Raw genomic sequence first — 21,938 nt, 5'->3', positions numbered from 1 at the left:
TGATCAGGGCTAAGATTCTGCCTTCATGAAGCTGATAATTTAAATGGTATTGCACTAGATTCCCAGTAGAGTTGTTGAGTTGGGATGTTTGGAGTCCTGAGTGACTCAAGGAGTCTCCGGTGATTCTAAGCACCCCCTAAGGGTGTTGCTGTCTGCATCACACTGTGTAGTCACAGTTCCCTTCACAGGCAAGTCTATTTTCCCTCCATTATCAAGACACCTTAAGTAAAGCAGACCCACATCTGGCTCAGAAATAGATTCTAATGATTCTTAATCTCAGCTTGTCAAACTTTATATTGTAATGAAAGTGCCTGGAAGACTAATTAAAATATTGAGTTCTCAAAACCCCAAGCCTGAGTCATGCCCACTACCTTGACTTATTAGCAAGTCCCAGGAATCAAAGCCCAGCTCTACTACTCTTGGGCATCTACCCAAACTACACTCCACCCTGCCACAAGGACACGTGCTCGGCTCTGCTCAATGTACCTTTACTCACAATAGCCAGAAACTGGAAACAACCTAGATGTCTTTTAACTGAAGAACAGAAAAGGAAAATGTGGTACATCTACACAACAGAGTATTGCTCAGTTGTTTAAGAAAATGACATTATGAAATTTGCAGGCAAATGGATGGAACTAGGAAAAAAATCATCCCGAGTGAGGTAATCGAGACCCAGAAACACAAACATGGTATGTATTTACTTATAAGTAGATCTTAGCTGTTACGTAAGTGATACCCGAGGTACAATCCATAGACCCAGAGGTGTTAGGTGAAGAGAAAGGCTCTAGAGGGCACGCATGGGAGTGAGTCAGCTTGTTCTGACTAGTGCCCCCTCCCCTACCTGCCAAAACCATGGCCCACGCATGCGCAGCAGGTACTTCTGCACTCACCCTGGAACCTGCCTGGCACTGGGAAACAAGGACAGAGTGTGTGACCAGGACAACCAATTGACTGGTGCCAGTTGCGTGTGACAAGCAGTTATGGGCCAAGGGGACGTGGACGGAGTGTATAAAGGCACTTTTCACTATTACAATAAGTCTCTTTCCGCTCCTCACCCCGGAATCTTTCCAAACCCTCTTACCCCCTACCCCCAAGGACTGTCTTGGGGAGGTCAAGGCTAGAGCAACAGAAATAGAATTGATTTTGTGGGTGGACTGGGAGCCGGTGGGGATGGGACTGGGAAGAATCGGGTGCTGGAGGGAGATGGTGGGAAGAGTGTGGGGAGAGGCAGCTGGGAATTGGAGGGCATTTGGGGGAATGGTGTGGAAACCTGGTGCAGTGGAAACTCCCTGAATCTATGAGGCTGACTAATGACTACTAGTAACAGGGGATACAGAGCCTGAACTGACAATCTCTTGTAGCCAGGCAAGGCTCCCGGTGGCAGGACTGCGTTGCGTTCAATTGAGTTGTTGGCCAAGGAGGTCCTCCGGAGATCCCCAAACAACCCAAGCTGATACTAGGACAGAGGGTTGCTCTTCTCAAAGTCACAGTGGGCCCCATTGCCAAGGTCATCCACACAGCTCATTGAACATGGAGAGGTCAGGCTGGTACCTACATGGTGCCTTCACACCTACATTCTAGTCTCTTTGGTGTGGGAAGGTACACTGCAGGTTACTAAAAGAGAGACATGGGCACCAACCCAGCCATAAAACCTTTACCTACAATCTGCCTACAAGATATGCTGGGACAATGGTGGTCAACTAATATCTGACTTAACTTGAAGCCCACTCCATGGGAGTCCATTCCCAACACTGCTTGAATGACCCCAAATGGGAAACCGGAGAGCCAAGAGACCAGGGTAGGACCAAACACAACTGCTCCAACAAGAAAACAATAAATTAAAAAAAAAAAAGGAAAAATCAACAAAATGATTCCTAATGATATTTTACTACACTCATAGATTGGTGCCTTGTCCAGTCATCATCAGAGAAGCTTCCTCAGGTAGATATGGGAGCAGATGCAGAGGTCCACACTTGAACATGATGTGAAGAGAAAGTCTAAATTGGAAGTCTCCATCGAGTCCCTCCCCTCAGAGTGTGGGGAATCCCATGGAAAAGACAGAGGAAAGATTGTAGGAGTCAGAGGAAATGGAAGATGCCAGGGGAACACAGGCTGCTGAATTAACTAAACAGGGCTCACATGGGCTCACAGAGCCTGAAGTAGCAAGTGCAGGGCCTCTAAGTACACGTTGTGGCTGTTAGCTTGTGGGATTCCCAACAGTGGGGGTAGGTGTGCTGCTGACTCATTTGTCTGCTCTTGGGATTCTTTCCATTCTGTTGGGCTGCCTTGTCCAGTTATGAGGGGTTTTTGCCTTGTCTTATAGTACTTTGTTTTGTTGTATTTGGTGTCTCTCAGAGACCTGCTCTTTTCTCTTTTCTTTTCTTTTTTCCCTTTTCCTTTCCCCCTCCCCCTCCCCCTCCCCCTCCCCCCCCTCCCCTCCCCTCCCCTCCCCTCCCCTCCCCTCCCCTCCCCTCCTTTTCTTATGAAAGTAATTGTTTATTTGAGGGTCACTTACAGCTAAAGAGGTTTAGTTCATTTTACCATGGGGGAAGCATGGTGGCATGCTGGCACACAGGATGCTGGAGAAGTAGCTCAGAGTTCTACATCTAGATTGGCAAGTAGCAGGGAAAAAGAGAGACACTGAGATCTTCTTGGCCTTTGAAGCTCCAAAGATCACCCTTAGTGATACAATTCCTTCAACAAAGCCACACTTTCTAATCCCTTCAAATAGTGGCCTGCTCTTTTCTGAAGGGATTGGTGGGTGGATGGGGGATACATCCAAGGGAGAGGGGAGGTGTGTGTGTGGGAGCTAGGAGGATGGAGGGGAAACTCTGGTCAGGATGTATTGTATGAAAGAATAATCTATTTCAACAACAACAAAAACATCAGAGAGAGAGACAGAGACAGAGAAAGACACAGATAGAGACAGAGAAACAGACACACAGAGAGAAATGGAAAAGAATAGAAAGGAAAAACCTTGTTTGTAGAGCTCCAAACCTGAGCCATGCCCAGTACCTTGCCTTGTTAACAAGTCCTAGGTCTTAATGTCCGGGCGATTTTTCTTTGTAAACCATCGTGTGTGAGCATTTCTGTTGATCTCATTGCCCTCACCAGCAACTGGCTTAGCCATGCTCACACACAACCATCCTGGCCAGTGTGATTGGACATCTGGTGGGAACTCCTAGAAAAGGTTCTTTGCAATTAATTGGGACAAAGCCCCCATGTTAACGCCTTAGTCAAACCCCGAGAGAAATGCTGGCTAGTAGGAAGACAGAATTAGGCTTGATGGCTCCTATAGCTGAACCTCGTGTTTGGCTAGTAGATGACTTATTGTCTAAGTCCTTTTTTTTTTTAACCAGGGTTTTATTTTATTTTATGGGCCACAAAATTACCTGCCTGAGGCTGGAGGGATGGCCAGCGGCTAGCCTGAGTACTTCTCTTGAAGAGAACTCCAGTTCCATTCCCAGCATCTGTATGGGCAGCTCACAACTTCTTGAACTTGGCTTCAGGGTATCCTTGCCTCTGAGGACATCTGCACACACATGGTGCACACACCCCTATACATACAGCTTTAAATAATAAAAAATCCCTCTTGATGCATAGATCTACTGCTAATGCTTCCTACAGGTTGGTATCAGTCTCCTTACGTTCAAGACATAGTCTTTATGGGGATTGGTACCAAGTTGACCATGCCAGCATTAGACTTGCCCACGAGGTAAGGAGAAGTCACTGGGGTCCTTCCAGGAGCTTAATGGATTAGAAAAGGTTTTGTGGGTGTCACTATGACCCCCTAGAAGAGAATCTTAGAGCATTTCCCTAGAACTATACAGTTTGTATATACAGCATGTATGTGATGTATGTGAATATACATGTTTATTGTTGACTTAGTCATGGCAATTAATCTCTGGCATAAGAAGAACTATGTTTGTCTTGATAGAATTCCTTTTAAAAAATCCTTTGTTTCTATATTATTATTATTAATTATTGGAGTGTGTGTGTGTGTGTGTGTGTGTGTGTGTGTCTGTGTGTCTGTGTGTCTGTGTGTCTGTGTGTCTGTGAGTGAGTGCTTGGCACAGCATACCTTTGGAGGCTGGAGACATCTTGTGAGAGTCAATTCTATCTCCATGTGGGCTCCTGGGATTGAACTCAGCTCATCAGACTTGACAGCAAGCGCCTTCACCTGCTGAACTACCATGCTGACCCAGAAATTTTAACGTATATTTTTCTTGCTGTTGTTTTTGTTTCTCTTTGGTTCCAGTTATTGAACCTAGGATTTGTGCATCCTGGGCAAATGCTCTCCCACAGAGATAAATCAGCAGCCCACTCAGGCTCTTTCTGCTTGGCCTTGAAAGTTGGATGCTCTTACCAAGGTGAGCTATTTGAGTCTATTCCTCTGGTACTTTTAGTGTCACAGTATCCTTGGTAGGATTCTCCCTTCTAGTCCTGAGGCTTCCTAGCCCCCTAAACTGCCAGGATGAGTTAAATTTGGCTTGTCCCATCAGGCAGGGGATTGGTTTTGGAAGGACAAACCTGGGTACAAAACTAACATTTGTGCATTGCTGTACAATTTACATTGAGCTGGGAGTATTCACAGTCAGGATATCAACTGAGCCTTAGGAAAGTGTTTGGGATGCCAGCAGGTGGCTTATTCTGTTATTGTATCCATTTTCAGATACAGAATTCATATGGACCAAGACTACATTCAGTTTAGAGATTGAGGGGCAGGACACAGGTATGCTTGGCAGCTGGAATGGCCAAAAAATGTTCCAATACTACTTTATTAATGCTGAAGATTTGGAAGGGCAGAACTGCTGAAGAGAGCATGTGAAGATATACATCTGGCAACTATGAAAGATTTTCTGTTGGATGGATAAGCCTATAAAGAGCTGCTTTTTTTTTAGTGAGTTTGACCATAGGTTGTATTTTCTTTACTTACCAAGCTCACCCCCATCACTAATCTGCCATTTAGCTCCTGTGCCCCCTGAAATATTCCTAACTAGGTGCACAGCATGCCCTTTTCCAAACCTGCTAGCGTCCCAGTTTTTGTCTTTTATCCTGGCTCTGCCTCCTGTGGCCATTTCTGTTCTCAGTCCAGGCTTTCTGAGGTTGATACTCTTTAGATTTTGTTCCTACCTGGTATGTCTTCTTGGTTCTCTCCATGCCAGTTGTCCACCTTCCCTGTCTGAACCCTGTCTATCAGCTCACCCTCCTTTATGTGCGCCAATGACCAATCAGACATTTACACCAAGGTGAACCATTGATGCTAACACACAGACTAACCCCTCAAAATCTCCCTGAAAGCTCTACTTTTCTTTTGGATTTTCTTATTTTTCTTAAATAACTACTTTGTGATGAAAACCAGAAGTTGTGGTTTCCACATGAGCCGTTCTCCTTTGAACTTGGTACTTGGCCAGTAAGTCCTGGCTGTATCCTAAGGAATTCACACCTGGATTTCTCTCATCCCTCATGCTGTGAACCACGCTGCATTGCTGTTGGCAAAACAGCATCCTGATTGGCTCGGAGCCTCTGGTCTTTGACTTCCTGTCATCTTGCCACTTGAGGATCTATCATCCTTGAACTTACATCCTTTAACTTGGCACTGCAGGCTCTTCATCTCTCAGCTAGCCTGGATATTTGCTCTCATCCCTTTCCTCTCTGCTCCCACATCAGTTTTCCAAACCACCCATATGCTCTCTCCCACACTATGGCTGGCATTTCCTGTATTCTCTGCTTTGGGAAGCCAGGGAAGATGTCAGAAGAGAAGTGGAAATGTGCCATTTGCTATGGTAAGTGCTATGCCATGCAAGTGGTAGCCACAAGTCTTGTCTCAAGGTGTTTATATTTTAGTGTGAGGTAGCTGTACAGACAATTACTCTACCTCATTATGTCTTGTATTAGAAACATAAAAACCAGATACCAGAAGGGAGGCAAGAAAGTGTTAGCTACCTTAGTCTGTTTATGCCTGTGCTAATGAATTTTATGTCAAATGGATACAAGCTAGACTCATCAGCAAGGAGGGTGTCTCAGTTGAGAGAATGCCCCCCATAAGATCAGGCTACGGGCAACCTTGTAGGGCATTTTCTTCATTAGTGACTGATGGGGGAGGGCACAGCCCATGGTGGATGGGGCTCTGGGCTGGTAGTCTTGAGTTCTGTAAGAAAGCAGGCTGAGTAAGTCATATGGAGGCAGCCAGTAAACATCACTCTTCCAGGGCCTCCGCATCGGTTGCTGCTTCCAGGTTCCTGCTCTGTTTGAGTTCTTGCTCTGACTTCCTTCGATGATGATGAACAGTGCTATGGAAGTGTAAGCCAAATACCCACCCCAGCCCCCACCCCTGCAACCCTTCTATCCCCCACTACAAGATGCTTTGGTCATAGTGTTTCATCATAGCAACAGTGACTCTCCACTACAAGATGCTTTGGTCATAGTGTTTCATCACAGCAACAGTAACTCTAACTAAAACAATGTTGCTGTGACAAAATGCCCTATCTGGTCTGATCTGCAAACACTCAGGGCTTACATTTCTGGAGGCTGGGCAGTCAAAAGCAAAATGTCCGGAGGTTTGTTGTCTGGTGACAGTTCTTCCTGTATCACAAGCGGTTGTTTGCACACAGTGGAGAGGACAGGAGAGCTCTTTTTTATGAGGACTCTGATTCCAGTAGTAGGGCCCCACCCTCATGACCTACTGGAAAGCTGTCTCCAATTCCACTGGGATTTCAGCAGATGGACTTGGGCGAGGGGAACAGCAACAGTAAGGTCACAGTATGGCTTATCTGTATTTACAAAGCATCCAACGAAGCAACCCTCTCCCATGTTAGCTATGTTAGATGCCTGACGCCTAGCAAACACAAAAGAACAATGAAAAGTACAAGGACATGCTTAGTGCACTATATGATACGTATATGCATATCTCAGTGTATGCACATGTGTGCGTGTGAAGGCCAGGACGCTGGCTCTGTGGCAGCTAGAGTTACAGGCACTTGTGAGCCACCCGACTTGAGTTCTGGGAACTGAAGTCTTGTCCTTTGTAAGAGCAACCAGCACTCTTACCCACTGAACCATCTCTCCAGCCCTATAAGGTGAGATATTTTCTGAAGTCATCATACCATCCTCAATATTTTATTCTATTGCAATAGGCCTCATCTCCCATCTCCTCGGTCTCTTCTTCTCTCCTGAATGTTAGTATTCTGGAGCTATCTGCCTGCTTTTCCTGGGTGGTCCCTCTGTGCTCTTGGTCATTGTCCCCAGTGAGTTCCTCCCAAACTTGTATCACCAGCCCAAGAATAAAAACCATAAATCTCCATGTCACGGACCATGCCCAGGTCTAGCCTTTCGCATCTCCTCCCCTCCTCCCCAATGGCACCAAGTTCTTGTGCCTGTTGTTTTAGAAAATATTGCACGGATGCTGAGTGAGATAAGCAACTGGGCATTAGATCAGATTCTTTAATCTATAGCAAAACTTCTCAACTGCATTTCCTAACTGCAACCTAAGTAGTCGTATTTATCTCTACCTGGCCCATACTACCCGCTTCTCAGTCTTGTTGCTATGAGCAACTACTCATGTCTGTTTCTGCTCCCTGCACACTCCCACACGCTCTGAGGGAATTACGATAGTATTTCCTTCATGACTTGTTATTAGCGTGCACGGTGTGTCTGTGAGTATGGAGAAGCATGTGCCCCCGCATTTGTGTGCAGGTCACAGGGCAACTTTCAGGAATTGGCTCTCTCTTTCTTATGATGAGTTTTGGAGACCAAACTCAGATTGTCAAGCATGTGTAGCAAGTACTGTTATCGATTTAACTACCTCCGCAGCCTAGGCCTCTTTTATTTTTATTTTATATTTATTAGAATTTGTGTGTGTGTGTGTGTGATGGAATGTATATATTCACAGCATGTGTGTGTATGGGAGGGGACAGCTTTGCTGAGTCAGTTCTCTCCTTTCACACTGACATGGGTTCTGGAACTAGAGCTCCAGTTGCCAGACATGTGTGGCAGGGGCCTTTGTATGTGGAGCCATCTCAGAGGCCACCTAAGAGCTAGTGCTGAGTGAATGGCCTGTATCCTGGGATACAACCACAGAAAAGAAATTCATGGAAACACCCATGGTAGTTGATCGTCTGAAGTTCAATGAATGCTATGCTAACATTTCTTATCTTGATTTTATTGGGCGTGCCTTGATTTCATAGGACAGTAGCATTATGTGAAAGTGGCTCATAGCTATGTAAAAAGTCTCTTGCATCTTGGCTAGTTTTCTGTAGATACAGGACAAATTCACAACCATAAGTTTCTTTGAAAACATTAGTGCCCTTCTCCCCAATCTCTTATGTAAGCTGAAACCCTTAGCATAACCAGGTCTTTCTTCCAGCCAGACTAAGCATATATTTAATCCTTCCCATGAGATGAGTCTTTTTGCTCGTAAGGTTTTCAGAGTAACCCAAGCTTGACACACACGTTTGTTGGAAGCCAGTAAACGTTACATTTTAAAACCTAAATATCTATAAATAGGGTGTGGCTAGAGGTTGGGCATGTGTAAGCCACTCACATTGCATTTCCTGTTGAGGGCAGCCCAGATGGCCTCTGGCTGATGTTGTTTCTTCCTGATGCTTACTCCACCCGTGCCTCAGCTGCATTGTCCCCTGCTTTGCTGTCCTATGCTGCCATCCTTAAGTCATGCACCAGACCCAACCCCAATCTGGACCAGAGCTTCTGAAAATCCATTTATAGTGATGGGAGGAAAACAGTGCCCTCCCGCCTTCTCACTGCCTTCTCCCACTCACTCCACCCCTCCCGCCTTCCTGATGCCCTCTTCCACTCATCCTGCCCCATCCCACCTTCCCTATGCCCTCTCCCACTCACTCCCCCCCACCCCGCCTTCCCACTGCCTTCTCCCACTCACTCCACCCCTCCCGCCTTCCTGATGCCCTCTTCCACTCATCCTGCCCCATTCCACCTTCCCTATGCCCTCTCCCACTCACTCCACCTCCCTCCTTCCAGGAATTACATGGGGAAATCTTCAGAACTGCTAATTCTTCATACTTGGTGTTATCCCACTGGAACGAATGTGGAGCCAGGTGGAAGAAGCCATGCTAGGCTGCCAGATGGTTTGGGTGATATATGCCATGGTGAGTAGGCTACAGATTAAAGCAAGGTTGCTTTAATCAGGTGCTAGGATCACATTTGGAAAAAAGAGTCAAGTTAGTCCTGAATATTGCTGGGGCTTCACCTTAACCCATGGCAGATTCTTTTCTTCTCATGCTTCTTTCTTCCCTAGTTCCATGTGATGCTATCTCCCCCTCCCCCCCTCCCCAAGCCACTCTTAAAATGATAAGGAGAAAAATCCATGGTTGCTTTGGGCCACACAGTCCTTTAAATGTCCCAGTCTGGATGTTACTGCCACATTTCCAGAGGCACAAACTCATCCCCAGCTTCCTTCCTCTGCATCCCACCTCCTGGTTCCACCAGTCAGATCTGGTAACAGGCTTGTCAGTCTAGAATCAACTTGGGGCTTTCTGACTCCAAAATCCTTGTCCTTTGTTCAAGGCCTAGCATCATTTTCTCAAAACTCTTTGCTGTTACTTGGGGGTGAGGATAGGGCATTGGTGTGATGTGCCTTTCAGAAGCGACGAGTCTGTACCTCCCAGAAGGCTACCCAGGAGGAACAGGCTGCCCAGGTGACATGGGACTGCTTTGGGGGGGGGGGTTACCCAGGTGAGCTCTTTAGGGTAGCTCCGGTGAGTTGGGGACTGCTAGGTCCTCCTACATCTTGTCACTTGGTAAGATAGAACCGACTGTCGAATGTATATGAAAACAACGTTTTGAAAAGTCTCATCTTCTCCCCCCAGATACAACTCCCTTGACACGCTCCAAAATGATGGACAGAGTATTTAATACATGGAATGGTTTTCCTTCCATTACACTGTCATAAATTACAAAGTATTGCTCACTTCACAAAATAAAACCATTTCCAGATTATTATTGACAGTATCAAGAAGAACAGAAGCCACAACAAACAAATCTGTACAGTCATGAGGGACAGTGACAGCAGAGAGCAAGCCAAACTGAGCCCCAGATGCCACGATTCTGCCTGCAGGGCCTGGGGAGGCTAATAGAGCACTTCTGCAGTCTCTATCACTGTAACAGGGCAGTTTTCTTCTGGGCACTCTAAGCAAGACTTGTCAGTGTGTGGGTCATCTCAGACAATCAAGGGAAAGTCACTGGCTTTAAAAATCTAAATGTACAGTTTTTGCTGTTTTAAATATTTTTGCCTATGTTACAAAATATAGAGATCTTGGTGTGGAAATCTCATGCTAAGATAAATATAACCGACAGGATGTGTTTCTAGTAATAAAATTATGTTAAATTATCTTCCATACAGAGCAACTTTTATGAAGGAAAAACATTTGATTAAAAGATACCAACCTTATCTATTCATAATTTAATAATTGGTTTATAAAATGAAAGAAAGGAACAAGATTCAACAATGATCCTTCAAGGTTCATGATTCATCCATATGGAAATGCGGCAAAGAATTTCAACTTGCCATTGGCATCAGTCTCAAGGGCCTGGCTGAGGAGAGGGAAAGTGCTAATTCTGTGACACCGTCCAGCTGCATCCAGTGTCCTCAAGTCATTTTGTGTAGCGGTGCACACTGCACGTAATAGGATGTACACGGGAGATATGGAGAGGCCATGACTAATTCCATAACATCCTTTGGGAAGCCTCAAAAAGCCCACAGAAAGGAAATTGGCAGATGCTTCAGACCAGCCTAGAAACACTATGAACATACACTATCTCACAGCAGAAAAGCCAGTGCTGAGGAGCAGGAGCTGTGAAAAGCAGGGGCACGAGGAGGTGTGAACTCTCATGGAAGAACTCATCGGGACAGAGGTATGTCAAGGTGACACTGCATTCACGGTCAACGTTCACCAGGCATCACAGCAAGAAGGGGACAAGATACAGGGCCATAACCAACGCACTGCATTGGATTCTATTTGCTAAAATAAAATAACATTCTTGCAGCTAAAATAAAATACATCTTACAATATAGGTTTCATTTAACATTTAACATATAGAATTGTCTTCTCTTTTTGAAGGTGGGAAATGCATACTGTACCAAGTACCTTTATGAACTAAGTTCCCTTTTATTACTGTTAAGACCGAAGCTTAAAAGTCTAGTTTTTTTTTTTAATAAGTTAAAGAAAGATTTATTAATCACTCTTCCAGCAAAACAGACATACATACGAGGCACGGCAAAAGACCCAAGGTAAGGGGTTTCCTACCCTCACCCTTGCTCTCACGTGGAGGCGGGAGACACAGTCCCCAACTCTGCGATCCACTGTGGTCCAGGAAATTCTGCCACTTGTTTGAATAAACAAATCAAGTGTGAGAAACGTTTTTATTCCACTAGCTCTATCAGCTCACTTCCCTGGTGGATTAAAACAGAACATCTTCGTTTTCTATTAAAATCTGCACGATCAGCTTTTGGTACCGCATGTCATGGAGGGTGGTGAGGGTGCTGTCCTCAGGGGGTCTCATCAGGGTGGGCCCAAACACGATCCCCAGATTTTCGGCATTCATTAAATTGTCCTTTTCATTCATGGTAACCCTGGAAGGCAAGCACAGAGACCTCAGGCGGATTTTCAGAAGGACTGAGATTCTAGCTATGCACAGCAGGCCTGAGCTCATCTCTGCGGTCAGGAGCGTGCAAAAATCGAGAGTAAGAATAGCAGGAAGACATTCATTAACGGGTAATTTTCTGACTTGTTTTCTTATTTAAGCTGTTGATACTGCCTTCAGCCAGTAGAAGGAAATGACTTATTAGAACCAACTGTGTACATTAAGGATTGGCAATCTGTCCTTCTTAAAGAAATGTGCAACTTTTAGTTAGGGAATATCCGTTTGAAGGGACAGAAGGTCACTCATGGTACCTTCATGGGTCTCATATGGAAGTCTGCTTTTTGTCACCATTTCCTAGTGGTCTGCACACTGGAGAGGGGCTGAGCGCAGGCAGGCTCTGTACCATAGGAGAAAGACTGTTTGTAGAGCAGGCTGCTATGTGTTTAGGAAGACCCTGGCTATTATCATGGGGCAGGAGAATGGCTGGAAAGTGGCCAGACTGGAGGCCCATTGTTTATTATGCCTGGTTCCCAAAGGATGAGGTACAGAGCCATCATTATTGTTGGATCAGCATCAAGAGAAGCAGCAAAGAGGCTTTAAGGGGGAAATCTAATAAGCCCTAACTGGTTTCCTTATGAAATGAATAATGATTTTCTAGATTCTTGCCTTCAGGAATTTTGTCTTTTGAATGCTCATCACTGATAAAAAAAAGGAGTAAATTCTAGAAAGTAGATTATGCCGTGTTAAAAATCTACTTAGATTTTGTGCAGAGACAACCCGTGGCTCTCTATTCCCCTGGAGCAGATTCAAATTAGCTACTTAATGTTAGCTTTAGTAAATTCAGTTTGAATAATTTTCATGTTCCACAGCTGAGAAACAAACAGGAAAGAGGTCATTCTTCCTTCTGGGAAGAGGAACCACAATGAGAAAAGGCTTCCTTCCAGCAGACTGGCATTTCAGGCATTTCCTAGATTGGTGATTAACATGGCCCATCTATCTCACTGTGGGCAGTACCATTCCTGAGCTGTCCTGGGTTGTATAAGTAAGTAGCCTGAGGAAGCCACGTAGTTCCACTGGTAAGCAGAGTTCCTCAATGGCCTCAGCTCCAGTTCCTGTCTCCATGTTCCTGCCTTGAGTTCCTGCCCTGACTTCCCTCATCATGGAGTATGGCATGATAACATAAGCCAAATAAAACCTTTCCTCCCCTAGCTGCTTTTAGTCATGGCCTTTATCACAGCCATAGAAACCAAACTAGGGCAGACATGAGTACTCAAAAGTGGAGTGCTGTCCTAACAGACTCCATGAAGTGTTTGGAACTTTGTGCTCAAAGCTTACTGGGGTGTATTCTGTGTGATCTTGGAAGAATTCTGAGAACAGTGAAGATGATGGAGGCCTGGCTTGGGAGGTGTCAGAAGGAAGCAAAGACTGTCTGAGCTGTCCATACAATAGTTTGGACTGTAGTTCTGGTCAGCTGGGGCTGAAGAATCAGCTGTGATTCAGAAGGGACCAGGTGCACCACTGAAGTGAAACCTCTGTTCTTTTTGGGACAACTGATGCTGATCAGTTGGAGATGAAAAATCAGCTGTGATTAGGAAACCAGCATCACTGAGCTATCTTCTGGGGAGGTTTTCCCAGAGTCAGCATACAGAAGCTGTGGTCCAAGGAGAGCCCAGGTTACATCTCATGCTGAACAGCCACACTTCGCAATGAGAAAGTTGTTGGCCTTTCTGGAGTAGTTGGAGTCTCCTTTAAAGGGAAAGAATATTCCCTTCCTTGGCTAGTTACAATCACAGCTTCTAGAAACCACACTGTATCAACCAAGAGATGCTCTATGTACTCTCCATGGGGTTTCCTAATGCCTTCTTGCCCTGGGCAGATCAGGGGTGGTCAGGGATGGAGGTGTTGGCTTACTTTTTCAGGTGGATCATCAGGTAGCGCAGGGTCTCATAGTGGGCAGGAGGCAGCAGCATCAGGACCTCATGGACAGCTTCCAGCCTCTCATCCGCATTGGAGATTTCTACAGAGAGTGTACAATCAACAATACTGGACACCAACAGTCAGATGGGTGTTGGGAAGTCTGATTTCTTTGTCTTTGTTGCAAAAGGGGCATCTTACAACTTCATATAGTCTCAAATACTCTTTCACTCAGTTTCCTTGTATCCCATCTCATTCCAGAAGGAGCTGATTGATCATTCATTAGTTAAATGAACATCTGCGAAGCAGTTGGCTATTGTACTCTATAGGAACAAGGGTCCTATAGAATTCTTAACTCTGGTGGTATATGCAGTTTGTGTTGCCCTCCTGAGCGAGGCCCTGATCTGTTGAATCAAAGCTCTACTTTCCTCTGTCTCATGTGGTAGTGTGCCCTTGAAGTTGTCAAATGACTCTTTCTCTACCAGGCCTCTGTATCAAATACATTTTTTTTTTCAGTGCAAGCACATTGGCAGATGGGCCAATCAACAATGCCATAAATAAAGGCATTTCCACAAAGGTACTGCAAGGGTTAACTTCATATGCAACCTTTGGTAAGAAGCAGATACTAGGCACATTAACAATGGCAGGAAGAGTGTGTGGACTTTGGGCCACTGACAGGTATTGGCAGGCACTCAAGGAAAGTCCTCCTGCCACCCCCCCTGGGACAATTGTATTCAGCTGCTAGAACCTTCTCTACCTAGGACCACGAGAACCCAGGAAAGAATGGTCTTTTTAGGGGGGAAGGACCACAGTCCATCTGGAGAATCTATTGTGCATGGATCTGAACAGGCCCTTGCCAGGAAACCCTGTCAGGCAACTTATACAAGTGTGCTGATGCCTTTAAAGATACACGATGGTCCACAAAGCCAAAAGAAGTTCCTTAGAGAAGGCTTGGCCTCTCTCCCATGCATCTCAGCATCTGAGCACTTCCTACATTGTCACTGCCTGGTACCAGGCAAAGTGTGGCCCCTTCTCTTGACATATCCTTTCCTCCTGCTCTCCCAGGAGCAGTGGGCTCTATTGGTCAGCACTGGATACAGCTGAGGTCAACTGTTGGGTGATAGAAGATACATGCTCATGGGCATGTCAGGACAGTTCTCCACGCTAGCTGTCCATCCTCTAACATCAGATTATCATCTTTACTTCATGGGATGGATTAAGAAAATCAACTAGAAGATATCAATAAGTGGTCCTAGCATAGTACTTGACACAGTAAACACTGTTGCTCTTGGCTATTGTACTGGCTAGTTTTGTGTCAACTTGACACAGCTGGAGTTATCACAGAGAAAGGAGCTTCAGTTGAGGAAATGCCTCCATGAGATCCAACTGTAAGGCATTTTCTCAATTAGTGATCAAGGGGGAAAGGCCCCTTGTGAGTGGGACCATCTCTGGGCTGGTAGTCTTGGTTCTATAAGAAAGCAGGCTGAGCAAGCCAGGTGAGGCAAGCCAGTAAAGAACATCCCTCCATGGCCTCTGCATCAGCTCCTGCTTCCTGACCTGCTTGAGTTCCAGTCCTGACTTCCTTGGTGATGAACAGCAGTATGGAAGTGTAAGCCGGATAAACCCTTTCCTCCCCAACTTGCTTCTTGGTCATGATGTTTGTGCAGGAATAGAAACCCTGAATAAGACAGCTATCTATCATTTTAACACAAGTCTATCTTTTTAACCCAAGGTCTGACGATATAACCCAGGCTGGCCTTGATCTCCAAATCTCCCTGACTCCACTCCCTTAAGTGTTAGGAATATGCAGCTCTACACCTGGCTACTTCTATTAACCTTGAACGGCATGAGCAGGCAAAGCCTGGGTGTGGTTTTAATTGATTCACAGTGTGATTCTGCACAATGGGCAGCAATGGTTTACGAGTCCTGTGTTGGAGAATGCCTTTTTTTTTTAATTATAGAAATGTACTTTCAGCAAATATCTGAATTGGTCTGCCTGTGTCAGTGTCCCAGAAATAGGGAGAAAGGATGAGGGACAGAGCCGCCTGGCTCTCAGCTCCTGCCTGCAGAGCTGGGCGAGTATGAACTGGGGGGACTTGGTGAGTTCCAGCTAGGTTTCTATTTGCTGCACTTCTGTGCCCTCGATTGACAAAGCCAACACTCATGAAAATCTTGGAAGATTTTCATTCCCCTGAGATCAGGAGGTCTATGGTTCTCTGTACTTACTTGCTGCCTCTATAAATTTGGAGTAGGTGTCATATGTGATGATAGGGATGGGTAAGTCTCGGAAGTACAGTTTCAGGGCTCCAGTGATGATGTTTATGTCTGGGTAGATGTTGGCAGAGATATCCGCCTTTTCACCATCTGAAAAACAGTCTCACTTAGATCTTATTTCACCAGGTTAAACAAGGGACAGGAAAAAGAGATCCAACATAGAACACGTCCTGGCAAGCTTCAGTGTCTCGGTCTCACCTTCTCAGCTCCTAATCATGTTAGGGTCTTGGGGTAACAGAGAGGACCTGGGGGGAGTGGCACAGGCTATGAAGAGTGGATACAGACAAGCGTGCAGCAGGGTAGATTAGAAGCACTTCCGTGATTCCCAGTCCCCGCTAACAGCGCAACAGAAATGTATCATAGTAATGGCTACTTCAGATACACGGCTTCACAATAGAGCACCAGAGAAATGACATATGATGATACACGTGTATGAAAATGTCATAACAAAACATGAGTTTTGAGGCTATATGATTTTAAATCTTTATGTTTTCTTTGCCAGTGTTCTTTGGCCTTGGACTAGAAGATCATATATAGCAACTGTTGGTGTCTAAGGTAATTTTTCAGGCTTGCTGAAGTTTCTTTGAATTTGACCCTTCCTACCCTGGCTCATAGCATAGATGCAATTATATTCCTTGCCAATTGTTATGCTCATTCTCAAGGCATTTTGTGTGTGTGTGTGTGTGTGTGTGTGTGTGTGTGTGTGCGTGCACAATGTATGAACATACATGTGTGCCCCGCATGAAATCAGGAGCTAGGGTGGTGGTCCTCAAGCCCCAGCTATCTTCCTATAATTACACAGTGTTGAGGTCACAGGCACTCTTGAATATTGGGGTTGGCCTCGTACTGTATGTATTCAAATGCTAATACTAGCCCTCACGATCTGGTTATACCAAAGAACATGTCCCCATGTACACCAAGTGATGCTATGTAAACCTTGCTCCCCAACTTAAAGTTAACTGGTTAATAGAAGAATAGAGCCTGTGACTGGGCAGTAGAGAGAGAAAAGTTGACTTGAGGATTGAGTGAGGGGTCTCAGGAGAGACCAAGGGGAAAGGAAAAAGGTGACAGAGAGAGGAAAAGGATGCAAGGATAGGAGATGGACTGTTAGCATGTGACCAGGAGAAGTGGACCCTGAAGATAGGCAGATGGACCAGAAATAACCTAGAATAGATTCAAACAGCAAGTAACAAGGGACACATGGCTGGGATACAAGATAGAGTAGCTCACAACCTGCCCAATCTAGGCTATCAGCTTGGAAATAAAATGTTTTTATGCTCATTCCCAAGGCATCGTGTGTGTGTGTGTGTGTGTGTGTGTGTGTGTGTGGTGTACAGTGTATATACATGTATGCATACACAGTATATGCACATGTATGTACCAGGATTGTGTGTCTTTTATACGGGCTAGCTAAAATATATACCTTACTTACACCTGAGACCACACCCAGATTTTTACATGGGCGCTGGGGATTTGAATGCAGATCCTCATGTTTGGGCACCAAGTGCTCTTATCTGCTGAGCTATCTTCCCAGCACTTTGAAGTACTATATTTTTTTAAAATTATATTTCTTTTTAGGGGGCCTGTCTGTGCCATGGTACATGAATGACAGTCAGGGGACATGTAGGACGTGATTATCTTCCCATCATGTGTCAGGGGGCTGGACACTGGTTGTAAGGCTTGGTGGCAAGTGCTCACTCACTGAGGCATCTTGCCAGCCTTAAGTCATGTTTTTCTTTATTTTTCTTTTTTCCTTTTTAAAAATATCATTCATTCTTCTTTCATACCATACGTCCTGACCTCAGTTTCCCCTCCCACCACTTCTCCCAGCTCCTCCCCCACCTCCTTTCTCTCTCAGATCCTCTCTTCCCTTTCCCTTCAGCAAAGTGCAGGCCTCCCAGGGATAGAAGCCAAACATGACATAACAAGATACACTAAGATCAGGCACAGGCTCTCACATCAAGGGTGGATGAGGCAACTCCATAGGAGGGAAGGGTCCCAAGAGCAGGTGAAGGAGTCAGAGACACCCCTACCCTCATTGTTAGAAATCCTATAAAAACACAAGCTAACAACCATACACATATACAGAGGACCTAGCACAAACTAATGCAGGCTCTATGCTTGCCACATCAGCCTCCGTGAGCAGCTACAGGCTCTGATTAGTTGATTCTATGCGTTGTGTTCTCCTGCGATCCTCAACCCCCTTTTATTATTAACATCAATCCATTTCACTTAACAAACAGGTTGTGAGATTTTTTTCTCAGATAAACACTGTTCAATTATATGGGGACTATTAACACATTTTACATGGAGAATTTAAAGCATAAATGCCTAAGCAAATTTGGTTCCACATTTTAAAAGAAGCTATGAAACAGATAAAAGCACAAACCAAGACGGCAAATGTATAGCAGATATGATAGGCAATTGAACGGTATGATGTTAAGAGACAAGGCTCCTGTGCAGTGTGTGTCCCTAAAAGACAGAGGACTTAACTCCTGTCCCCATGCATTCATCCCCAGCTCCCTTCTCCAGAGCTCCGAGAGGAGAGTTTGATGAGCGAGATCCTGAATTGAGCTGCATCCTCTGATGTGTGTGGTGTGTGGACAGGCTGCCCCTTCCAATCATCTTTTACACACAATTCCTCGTGAGCTGACCTGTCTTTCAGTATTTCCCAGTCCCTACTTCCACTCTAAGTGAGCTCCCGTTGTAGCACAGAGAGTATCAGAATAAGGTAGCATTAGAGACGGTTCGCACTCACCTCTGTCAAACGCCATCTTGACATCTTCAATGTGTTCTGTGAATCCAGAGACTCTGTAAAGCCCTTCTGACTTTAATCCTGCAGGTCAGGGGTGGGGTGGGGGTTGGGTGGGGGTGGGGGTGGGGGCGGCAAGAGAGAGGAGGAGACTTCAACTTTGCTTTCCCATGGTATCTAATAAAGTCACTCTCATGTTATAGCTGCACCGAGTGATCTGATTGATGCCTCCCGCCCTGCAGTCCAAGACCCTGGAATCTTCCTGCCAATCTCCACAGGTGCCTGTCTCCATCTGATTGGTGGAGATGGGCATCTCGTGGAGACCAGCTCTTCCTCCTGGCTGGCTACAAAGTGAGTTGAGATCTGAGGTTCTCTCTAACTACCTCTGTTCATCACTTCTGCACACCTACTTTACTGATGCAGCCAGAGCCCAGTTTTCTGCCTGGCAACTTATTCAGGTGTATTGGACATAGCCACCCTTGAATGTGTGTGGCACAGATTATCCTGACTTCATTGGAGAAATCTAAAATTTATAACATTTCATGTTAAATCATAGGTAAGATAATATGCTAAGTGTGCTTGATTTATTCTGCTTTTAGATAGCTAATTATATAAACAGATGCAGTCAAGTTCAATTCTATTTAATGGTCTGAAAACTTAATCAAGGTAAGAAAGAGGATGTCTGTCTGTCAAACTATACTGATGTGTTGGAAACATGTTGAACCTAGTTCGCTCTCCTTCACCCAGTGGGTGTCATGTAAGATGAAAACAGCAACAGGATTAGAGGATCAGGTTTCAGATTCCAAATGCCAAAACTGAACTGGTGTCAAAACTGAGCTACGCAAAAACAAGTAAACAACTATTCTGTCAAACTTTGGATAACTAACACACTTCCCGGCTTTAAATTTCTACTCTTATGGTAATATCTGCCAGTAACCTTGTACTGAATACAAGGGATGGGTGCCTCTGCTCTTCCCTGGGACTGTGGTAGGCATGCTCAATCTGACGAGGCTCTACTGTCTCATGGCAGACATCCTTAGTTAATCTCATCTCTGCTCTCAGATAGGCATGCTTAGATAGTAGTGACTCTTGATCAACTGGAAGCAACCCACAAGATAAACCCAGTGTGCCACTCTGTTCCAGGCGGTCATGCAAGCTCATCTCTGCAAGAATGAGACAGGCATTGCCAGAGGGGGAGGTCGTAGCAGTTTACAGGAATACACAGCTGTAGGCACACAGCTCCTTTATAGAGGGAAAAGGACATCTAGAGGCAGTCCCAAGCTATGGGCTAGAGTTGGCAGAGCAGTAGAGGCTGCCAGCCATCCTCCGTTAACAGTTCTCCTATCCCTTTACTCTAATGAAACATTTGGTTTGAGAACAGTATCCACAGTACTAGCAGTCACCTCTCTGGGGTGTTTGTTTTGTTTACTGTAGACACAGTGTGACCCTTCAGGCTACATTTCTCTGACCGAAGCTTCCTATGATGAACTATACTCCCAACACATGAGCCAAAATAAATGCTCCCTTCCTCCAGGGGCTGTTGTCTGGCTTTTTGGTAAAGCAACAACAAAAGTAACTTGTTGAGGTTTAGGGTTTTGTTTTTGTTTTTGCTATGTATTGTAATGTTAAATATTAGTCCATCCCCAAGCCTAGCTGCCCCCCAGAGATGATAGAATCCCCATGTACTCAAGTGATGTTATGTAATCTTGCTCCCCAAATTATCCCTGATTGGGGAATGAAAATGCCTATAGCTAGGCAGAAGATAGAGGTGGGGTTGGGGTTCCCAGGATTGGGGTCAGAGGAGGACCACAAGGAGAGAGGGAGAAGGTAGTGGAGAGGGGAGAAGTCACCATGGGGTAGGTGAGTTATGAAAAAACTTAGGGTTAAGAGCAGTTTGTGAAGAATATAGCCAGTTATAACTCAGGGTTCTTGATAGGGAAATAGATACCAATAACAGAGGGTTAATATCTGCCCAGCTCTAGTGCATAAGGCTTATTATAAATATAAAAGTTGTGTGTCTTATCTGGGAACTGAATGAGCAAAGGCAGAGTAGAAACCCCTGATTTGAGGTTAAATGTTTTCTACAACAGTAACTAAAACCCTTGGCCATGCCAATGAAGTAGAAAGAAAGAGCACACGATGCTCCCTGCATACTGGCATGTACCAGGTCCTTCATGCGGATAGACTTGGTCTGATCTCCTCACCAGCTGCTGGGGCACACGGGAGGAAGCATATTCAAAAGGGGACCAGTCCCTTGTCCCTTGTTGGAGGTCCTCAAACAAGCTGAAGACCCCTTCCTCTGTGGAGCTTTAGGGTACAGTCGTGTGTTTACTTGTCTCCCTGACTCCCCGAATGAGTCTCCAGTATGGATTCTTGAGGTTGAGAACAGAGACTTTCAGATCATTGCTCTCTAGCCTGTAGTAAACGTTCAGTAAACATTTGCAGAACGTGGACATGCATGGCTTATACAGGAGTGGAATTCGACCTGATTATTTGGCTATTATAGCGTATTTATCTGTAGTGCTTTTTGTGTGTATGCAAGCCATTGTCCTAAAGGGGGCACTAAAATGAGTCAGTTTCCTCAATTAAAAAATAAAAAGCTAAATCAATACAATATAACACAGTACATGTAATATAATTAATATAACATAAATACAACAGTTAGAGAGTATTTTCCAAACCTCTTGCTTCAATTTCCCGAATACATATGTCCACCACCATGGGTCTCTGAGTGTTGTGAGCTTTGACAAGCGTGGTGAGGTCACAGCAGTACACTTTCTTGATCCTCTTGAGATCTGGCTGGCAGTCATTGGGGACGTGCTTGGAGCACTGTTTGTGTACGTTTAACCCACAATCTGTGAACAAGGAAGCCACATTAGCGTCACTGGGTCCCTTCATCAAACCCCAAGACAAACTATGTGCTGCCAGAGGTGCATACTACAGTACCCAAGGGTTGGATGGACTTCCCCGGAATGCCCACCCCATCAAGAGGTATAAAGATATCCACCAGATAAATATCAGATTCAGTTTGACTCTGACTGCACTGTCCTCTTGGCAGTTTTCCAGACCAGAAGAACAGGAAACCTTCCTGAGATAGTGAGGTCACAGGTCAGGTTTGCTAGTAGGCTTCCCACAGTGTTTGGGGCATAGGTTCTCGGAGATAGTCATGGCTCATTCTAGGCTGTGCCCTTATTGATCCTTTTTTTTTTTTTTTTTTTTTTTTTTTTTTTTGAGATACAGAGTTGCTCTGTTTGCAGGAATGACGGCGGACTGGTCTTTGATTTGAAGAGTTCCTGACTTGTATTCAGTCTGCCTTTCCTGGTGAGCAGCCTGTAGTTTCTATCGCTGACTTTCCTGCTGGCAGGTGGAGGGGCTCATTCCT

The 21,938-nt window shown here is 45.1% G+C and overlaps 1 protein-coding gene and 1 long non-coding RNA gene across 7 annotated transcripts in view; one reads left to right on the top strand and one right to left on the bottom strand.

Moving 5' to 3' along the window:
* 9130019P16Rik (RIKEN cDNA 9130019P16 gene) overlaps positions 1-21,938 on the top strand; it is a 160,541-nt gene that overhangs the window by 118,544 nt on the left and 20,059 nt on the right. Inside the window, exons 5-13 of the long non-coding RNA NR_033635.1 lie at positions 4,259-4,370; positions 4,673-4,900; positions 8,995-9,122; positions 10,376-10,887; positions 11,224-11,263; positions 11,613-11,747; positions 16,307-16,359; positions 18,760-18,907; positions 21,797-21,877. This is a non-coding gene — a long non-coding RNA (RIKEN cDNA 9130019P16 gene). The remainder of the gene's footprint in view (positions 1-4,258; positions 4,371-4,672; positions 4,901-8,994; positions 9,123-10,375; positions 10,888-11,223; positions 11,264-11,612; positions 11,748-16,306; positions 16,360-18,759; positions 18,908-21,796; positions 21,878-21,938) is intronic.
* The window catches only part of Chn2 (chimerin 2), a 261,881-nt gene continuing 249,808 nt past the window's right edge, over positions 9,866-21,938 (bottom strand). For 4 of the 6 annotated variants that reach the window (NM_001163640.1, NM_001311133.1, NM_001311134.1 and 1 more), the window contains 5 exons: positions 21,238-21,411; positions 18,563-18,640; positions 15,757-15,894; positions 13,528-13,633; positions 9,866-11,605 (listed from right to left, as the gene is read on the bottom strand). In NM_001163640.1, the coding sequence (NP_001157112.1) occupies positions 11,434-11,605; positions 13,528-13,633; positions 15,757-15,894; positions 18,563-18,640; positions 21,238-21,411 (668 nt within the window). In that variant the 3' untranslated portion in view covers positions 9,866-11,433. The remainder of the gene's footprint in view (positions 11,606-13,527; positions 13,634-15,756; positions 15,895-18,562; positions 18,641-21,237; positions 21,412-21,938) is intronic. The other 2 variants (XM_030255589.1, XM_006506578.4) reach the window with 1 other exon arrangement.

Source organism: Mus musculus, chromosome 6 (assembly GCF_000001635.26).
Source record: "Mus musculus strain C57BL/6J chromosome 6, GRCm38.p6 C57BL/6J".
In the NCBI taxonomy this organism is placed as follows: domain Eukaryota; kingdom Metazoa; phylum Chordata; class Mammalia; order Rodentia; family Muridae; genus Mus; species Mus musculus.
This window is presented reverse-complemented; position numbering and strand designations above follow the sequence as displayed.